Source organism: Quercus robur, chromosome 10, assembly GCF_932294415.1.
Source record: "Quercus robur chromosome 10, dhQueRobu3.1, whole genome shotgun sequence".
Taxonomy (NCBI): Eukaryota; Viridiplantae; Streptophyta; class Magnoliopsida; order Fagales; family Fagaceae; genus Quercus; species Quercus robur.
Window position 1 is genome coordinate 31,708,077 of NC_065543.1, and position 7,897 is coordinate 31,715,973.

The window sequence follows — 7,897 nt, forward strand, 5'->3', positions numbered from 1 at the left end:
GACTGTGCAACCTGGCTCGAGAGCGAGGGAAACCTTAACTCCAACGATCAACAATTCGGCTCTTGGCTCCGAGCGTCCCCATTCAACTCAGTAAGGAAGAAAGTGGTCTCTGTCCCGGGTTTTTTTGCGAAAAAGAAGGTGACCAACCCCGCCTCTTCGGTCACTAACCCACCCCCCATCATTCCAGTGATGGTGCACTCGGTCACAGAGGAACTCTGTTCTCCTTCCTCGAGAGCTTTAAATGAAAATCCCGTGAATCAAGGAGTAGATTCTGACAGAATATCAACCCCCACTCACCAAGTGGTTTTACAAGAATCTGAGGAGATTTTAGCGCCGGTTCCCCCGAAATTAGCTGACTTTGAGAAGACACTTAGTGATTTGGATAGAGACATTCACGGATTTGAAAATGACACGAATGGGGAGAGTGCTTCAAACGAAGCTCTTCCCGCCACGGCCCAAATCCATTCGGCCTAGACATCCTTATCGCCTAGCCCAAATGCACGAACCCCTCCTGTGCAACGGGCTAAGCCCATCCCCCTAAATGACCGAACGAATATCGTTGTGGATCACAATGACCACATAGTTCAGCCCGAAGGGAAATGGCTTAGGATCCAAAGGCCCAGGCACTCCAACGATATTTCTGTCTCTGATGTTGTCTTAGGTAAGCGTTCCCCACTCATCTCACTTGAATCTCCTACCCCCTCTAAACGCAGAACCATTACCGGCTTTGCTCTAAAAGAAAATGTTCCACCATCGGCGGAGGCTGCTCTTCAGCCCCGCCAAGGACGATGAGTTGGCTTTGCTAGAACGTGCGTGGGCTTGGGAACCTGCGCACACTTCGAGAGCTCGAGGTAGTGACTCGGGCACAAGATCCCGCTGCCATGTTCCTTGCCGAAACGTGGGCAGAAGATGCTAGGCTGCGTCGTTTGTGTATCGATCTGAAGTTTGATCACTGCTGGGTTGGTCCAAGCGCAGGGAAAACAGGTTGTCTGGTCTTGCTTTGGAAGAGCTCTGTTTCTATTGATGTGATCGTGTCATCTCCGAACCACATCGACGCTATTGTTGGGGTTAATCTGGGTGAACAATGGAGGTTCACGGGGATTTATGGCTTTGCGGAGTCTGCTAGGAAGCAGGAAACTTGGTCTTTACTGAGAGGCCTTCACCGCCGATCCTCCCTGCCTTGGATGTGCGCCGGTGACTTTAACGAGCTTCTCTGGTCCCATGAAAAGCTCGGTCTAGCTCCCAGACAGGAATGTAAGATGAAAGATTTTTGAGATGTTTTAGATGAATGTGGTCTCATGGACCTTGGCTATGTCGGGGATAAATTCACTTGGCGTGGTAAAAGAGCTGGTGGCTTAGTTTTGGAAAGGCTGGACAGGGCGGTTGCATCCAACGGGTGGTTCTCTCGCTTCTCGGGATCCAAGGTCCAGCACCTCCGCACTCACTCCTCCGATCACAAAGCCATTCTTGTCAAACCGGATGGTATTCTCCCTAGACCAAACCGCCCCTTCAAGTTTGAACAAATGTGGCTAAAGGAGGGTGGCTGTGGTGACACGGTGGTTAGGTCGTGGGAAAATTCAAATCTGCGGGGAGAAGCTCACAGCTTGGAGTCAGCAGTCTTTTGGCAGCGTTAAACACCAAGTGGAAAAGAAAAGCAAGCTCCTCTCCAAAGCGGAATGTGATGCGGCTTGTGGGAAAATTGGCTATGAACAAGTCAAAATGCTTAGAACTGAGCTTAATGATCTCCTGGACAAGGAAAGTCAGATGTGGCAGCAAAGATCCAGAGCTCTCTTCCTCAAATGCGGGGACCGAAATACAAGTTATTTTCACAGTAAGGCCTCACACAGATTCCGTAGAAATAGAATTTCAGGTTTGAGAGACTCTTCCAATTTGTGGTGCACTGAGGACAATATGATTAAAAATATTGCTTGTGACTACTACCAATCCCTATTCACATCATCACAGTCTTTGGATTTTTCAGGGGTCTTGGATGCTATTAAGCCTTCGGTTTCTGAGGAGATGAATGCCATGCTTCTTAGACCTTTCCTCAGAGATAAGGTGGAGGTGGCTATCAAGCAAATGAAACCTATCTCTGCCCCGGGTCCTGACGGTATGCCTCCCCTGTTCTATCAAACCTTCTGGTCTTTAATTGATGAGGATATCTGCTCTGCTGTGTTAGATTGCCTTAATAACTATAAAATTCCTTTAGAGATTAACAGTACCAATATCACCCTAATTCCTAAGGTTAAATCCCCTGAGTTTATCACGGACTTTAGGCCGATTAGCCTTTGTAATGTGGTATACAAAATAGTTTCTAAGGTCCTTGCCAATAGATTTCGTGATGTACTCCCCTCGATAATTTCTGAAAACCAGAGCGCCTTTCAGACGGGTAGGGTCATCACTGATAACATCCTAATGGCCTTTGAAACCCTTCATTTCATGAAACACCATCAATATGGTAAGTCCGGCTTCATGGCCCTAAAACTTGACATGAGTAAGGCCTATGACCGGGTTGAATGGGCTTACTTAGAGGCGATTATGAAGAAAATGGGGTTTGATGTAAAATGGGTTAACCTTATAATGGAGTGCATCACAACTGTCAGTTATTCCATCCTTATCAATGGTGAACCCTCCCCAATCATCCAGCCGTCTCGGGGCATTAGACAGGGTGACCCACTGTCACCCTATTTATTCCTCATATGCTCTGAGGGTCTTCACAGCCTTCTGCAGCAGGCAGCAGAGTCCAACCAGATCCGGGGTGTGTCTATTTGCAAGAAGGGCCCCCGTTTGACCCATTTATTTTTTGCCGATGATAGTGTGATCTTTTGCAGAGCCTCCCTTGTGGAATGCCATAGACTTCAGGGGCTATTGGAGTGCTATGAAAAGGCTTCGGGGCAGCAGCTGAATCATAGTAAAACAGGCCTTTTTTTCAGCAAATCCACACCCCTTCTCATCGCAGATCAAATCAAAGATGCTTTGGGTGTTCAGGAAATTAAGCAATTCGAAAAATACCTTGGGCTTCCTTCCCTAGTTGGTAGGAACAAGAAAGCGAGTTTACGATACATTAAAGAAAGGGTCGAGGCTAAGCTCCAAGGCTGGAAAGAACAACTTCTATCCCAAGCGGGCCGTGAAATTCTCCTCAAAGCTGTGATCCAGGCAATCCCCACTTTTGCCATGAGTTGCTTCAAGCTCCCGGCCACTCTTTGCAATGATATTGAGATCCTGATTAGGAAATTTTGGTGGGGCCAAAGAGGTAATCAAAGGAAGATTCATTGGACCAAATGGAGCTCTTTGTGCCATCCAAAAAGCCGAGGGGGTATGGGTTTTAAAGAGCTTCAACGGTTCAACATTGCCATGCTAGCAAAGCAAGTTTGGTGGCTGCTTGATAATAAAACATCTCTCTTCCATAGATTTTTTAAGGCGAAATTCTTCCCTAACGGGTCCATTCTTGATGCAAAAGAAGGCAATGGCTCCTTCGCATGGAAGAGTATTTTGAAGGGTAGAGATGTGATCATGAAAGGGGTTCAGTGGAGAGTGGGTACGGGGTCCTTGATTCGGATTTACCATGAAAACTGGCTGCCTGACCCCTATAGCAAAAAGGTGGTGTCTCCTAGGGACTTCCTAGGCAGGGATGCAACGGTCTCGGTACTAATTGATAGTGAGCACCGCTGCTGGATGGAGGAAACAATTAATAACATTTTCTTGCCCCATGAAGCTGCTCTAATCCTATCTATTCCACTCAGCCTTAGACCTTGTGAGGATCGGTTGTTTTGGCCGCATAACTCGGATGGTTCTTACTCTGTCAGGTCTGGCTACAGGTGGCTCATGGAGGAAGCTCTTAATGGAGAGCCCTCTTCCTCGGATTTGTCAAGTACCAGAAGCATTTGGAAGGGTGTGTGGAGCCTACACGTCCCCAATAGGGTCAAAACGCTGCTTTGGAGGGCTAGTTCAGATGCGCTACCATCCAAGACTAATCTATTGAGAAGAAAAATTATCACTAATGATCTCTGCTCAGGCTGCAAGCTCATGAGTGAGACCATTTTTCACGCTATTTGGTCTTGTCCTGCTCTGGCCCCTGTTTGGTCTTCCAAGTTCACCTGGCTCATGAATTTAACCAAAGGGTGCTCATCGTTGCTGGAAATATTCCAATGCTGCCAGACCCATTGCGATTACTTTGATCTGTTTGCCATGGTCACGTCCCAGCTCTGGATGCGTAGAAACAAGTTGCGAGCTGGGGAGTGCGTGGCTCCATTGGCAAAGATTATCGGCTTGGCTACAGATTGCTTATTGGAGTTCCAATCTGCCCAGCCTTCCTCCCATCCTCCATCAAAACCGGTTTTAGTTTCCAGATGGTCTCCTCCGGAGTCGGGTTGGGTGAAAATCAACTTTGATGGGGCTACTTTTAGTGATAGGAACTTAGTTGGTTTGGCTGGTGTCATTCGCGACAACAGAGGTCTTGTCATGGCTGCTTGTACACAAACTATTCCACTGCCTACATCTGTAGAGATGGTGGAAGTGTTAGCAGCTCGTAGTGCACTGGTCTTGCCTCAAGATCTAAATCTGACTCGGGTGCAACTTGAAGGTGATTCGGAAATAATAATCAATGCTCTTTCCTCAGGTGGCAGGGACTCTTCAAGCTACGGCCACATTTTGGAAGACATCAATATTCTTTCTTTGGCTTTCCAGTCCCTTTCATTTAGTCATACACGTAGGATAGGGAACAAACTGGCCCACTGTTTAGCCAAATCAGCATGTAATTTCTCCCCATTCCAAGTTTGGATGGAGGAAATCCCACTTGTGTGTGAATCTGTGTACTATTTTGATATCCCTTAATGTTATTGTCTCTTCCCCCCTCATCTTGGGGTGGTTTCTAAAAAAAAAAAAAAAAAAAAAAAGCTCCGACATCTAATTAGGGTCAAATTAAGGGCCAAACAATATCATAAATGGGTAAATGAGATGTCGATGGAAAGAATATTATATGAGCTTCAATATGAAATGTTAAAAGAAATAAAGGTTGGTTTCCTTAAAGATACGGTGATTTGATCAGACTTCCATGTCATTTCACCTTTTGTATTTTAGGAGAGACGGCCTTAAATGATTTGGGCTGGGCCTTAATTATTTTTGTTTTCAGGTGAGGGAGTTGTAGCACTTTTAGTTTTGTACGAGTGAAAGTGAATAGAGGGCCCTCCTCTAAGTGGAGGCTTAAGCTACTGGCTACTGCCTACCTGGCCTACAAGTTCGACCAGCCCTAGATCAATGAAAATTATTGCTTGGATTTAAAGATGAATTTAATTCTCTATTAAATAATATTTTATACATTTTAAAAAAATAATGTTAAACTATGTTTTATATATAGATATATATATATATATATATATATATCATATACTATATAATAAAAGTTAGGTTTAGACGCCGTAGTTACGCCAAGTGGCTTCACCATATTGTAGAAATTTTTTAAAATTTTTAGATTTTAAGAAAAAATATATATAATTTTTCTTCTCCTATAATTTCTAAGTTGATAAAAATCTTAATTTGATTACAATCCAAATTCTTCATCTAATCCATCTAATCCTTATTTTTTACAATATATTTGTTCTTATTAATTTCTTTGGATAAATAACAATAAGTGTTTTAACAAAACGTGCAACCTACAATAAGTATTTTCTAAAATTTCAAGAAGAGATTAAATTTACTTGGTTGGTCAATCTAAAATATTATCAGCAAACGCTAAAATGAATAGGATAGAATTACCAAGAAAAAGGACAGAATTTCAATAAATAAAAATATATAAAATAAAGCAAATAAGATAGAATTAAAAAAAAAAAAAAAAAACTTTTTTTTACTACGTTTCTTCTTCTTTTTGTGTGCATAAATTTGCATCTTATGTCATCTTTTTTCTAATAATAACGTAAAAAAAAAAAAAAAAAAGTATTTAAGTTTCACCTAAACTCCTTCTTTTTGTTCATATTATCTTTTTCACAACCTAAAATTCTCTCTATATACACACACAGTTTGTTAGTGTATTATTCTTTCTACTACGTACCTTACAATTATTTACAATATTCTTCCCTTCTCCTCTCTACCCTACCTACAACCTTGCAGGTATTTTTTTTTTCTTTCATCAAATTGAATTGATTTTGTGTATTAGTTGCCTTTTTATTATACATTATATGATTTTTATCAACAAGGTTTATGGATAGGCTGAAATTTTATGTTTGATAGCACCTTTTAATATTTTTTTTAGATGTCAATATAGCAAGCAATATATTTTTATTTTTTATTTTCTTATCACATGATTATTTGTTGTTGACATCAATATTTTATTGTACATGGATTTAATTTGTTATGGTCTTTGTTTGGTGCTTTGTTCCATGTAATCTATCCTCTTTAATTAAAAGCAAAATTTGCTGTTAAACATGAAATTGGATATCAGAGAAAAAGAAGGATCTAAAAATGTTCTTATATCTATCAGTCCAAATTCCTATGTAAGTCTATCTTTACTTAACTCTGTTTTCATTTTTTTTTTTAAAGTTCAGAAATTTGGATATTTTTTCATTAATGAATTGGGATTTTGGCTTAATTTTGTTTTCAATTGTTTCAATTATTGAATTCATTATTTTTTCATGTGTAATATCAATATCTGTGTTTTTTTATTTGAACAAAAAATAGATATGTGTTCTTAAAGGCCAAAGGACAATACAATTACAAACATTACTTTAAGTCAGCGTGTTATATTTATTTATTAGTAAGTTAAAATGTTATATTAAGTTATGGTATTATATTTTTATTTATTATTTAGTTAGAATGTGTGATATAACTTATAACCATTTGTGGGGGCCAGTTAATCAGGAGGTACTGTTAAGGCTGTGCTAACTGGGCCTATGGCCCGATCCGAGGACATTAGACCATCCGAGGAGGTCCAGATAAGATTATAAGGAGAACGGAGTAAAGAGAAGAGTAGAGATAATATGAGATAAGTCCAACGAGTGTCCGAGGATAAAAGCCATCTCGGCAACAAATGTCCGAGGTCAGTAAGAATGTCATATCATCATGGGCATTCTTCAAAGTTACCTCACCACTAAGAGTTAGATGTTGGACAAGGGATAAGAAAGGAGAAGGGCAACAAATAACTTCAAAAAGCTGCTACCTCTACATTAAATGACTCCCAACCAACTCTCTGGCCACATTAATATGGAAGTGATGCCTGAACAGTGATTAAGCAGCCTGAACAGCTACTAGTTTGATGGTTTTGGGAGGTGTTGGATGGGACAGGAAGGAGTTCCCCGAATCTAACCTACACGTGTGTGGTAGGGATGATACCAAGATTGTAATATATAACATGGGAAGATGTACTAAAAGTGGAGGATCGGGAAAAAATAGAGAAAATTTTAGAACAAGACTGTGAACTCTTGTATAATTTTATTGATCAATAAGACAATATAATATAAACTCCTCAAGTTACTCCGAGAACAGATTTTCTCATCTTGCTTGTGTCTATCAACCTTAAATTACCAAATTTTATCGTTTTTCTTCTGGAATAGATCTAATTCTTTCATCCACGCTCTACAAATTTATTGTTTGGGTCGCTTGGGCTAGAACCCAATCCTATATTGGGTCCAATCCAATTTCAGTCCTTACAATTGGCGTCGTCTGTGGGAAGAGCTTGATCTAGTCTAAAGGAGATTTGGTTGCAACGTTCATGATGGAGGAGGCAGGACCACACCAGGTAGATGTTAATCTACATCAAGCAAAATCAAGGGGTTCTCAGCATAGCAATCCACGTAGAAGCCTTGAACGGAAAGGAGGCCGTGAGGGAAGTATGCACACAACTCATACCAGTAAAGGTTAATCTCGAGGGAAGAGTCATGTTTCCCATGCAAAGAATGACAGAGAC

General features: G+C 41.1%; 1 protein-coding gene across 1 annotated transcript; it reads left to right on the top strand.

The window, feature by feature from the left end:
• Positions 1-881: 881 nt before the first annotated feature.
• Positions 882-4,833, top strand: LOC126704064 (uncharacterized). The gene is made up of 3 exons (XM_050403102.1): positions 882-1,194; positions 1,285-1,482; positions 1,565-4,833. Exons 1-3 carry the CDS (start codon positions 882-884, stop codon positions 4,831-4,833), a joined length of 3,780 nt encoding a protein of 1,259 aa, XP_050259059.1.
• The last annotated feature ends 3,064 nt before the right edge of the window (positions 4,834-7,897 follow it).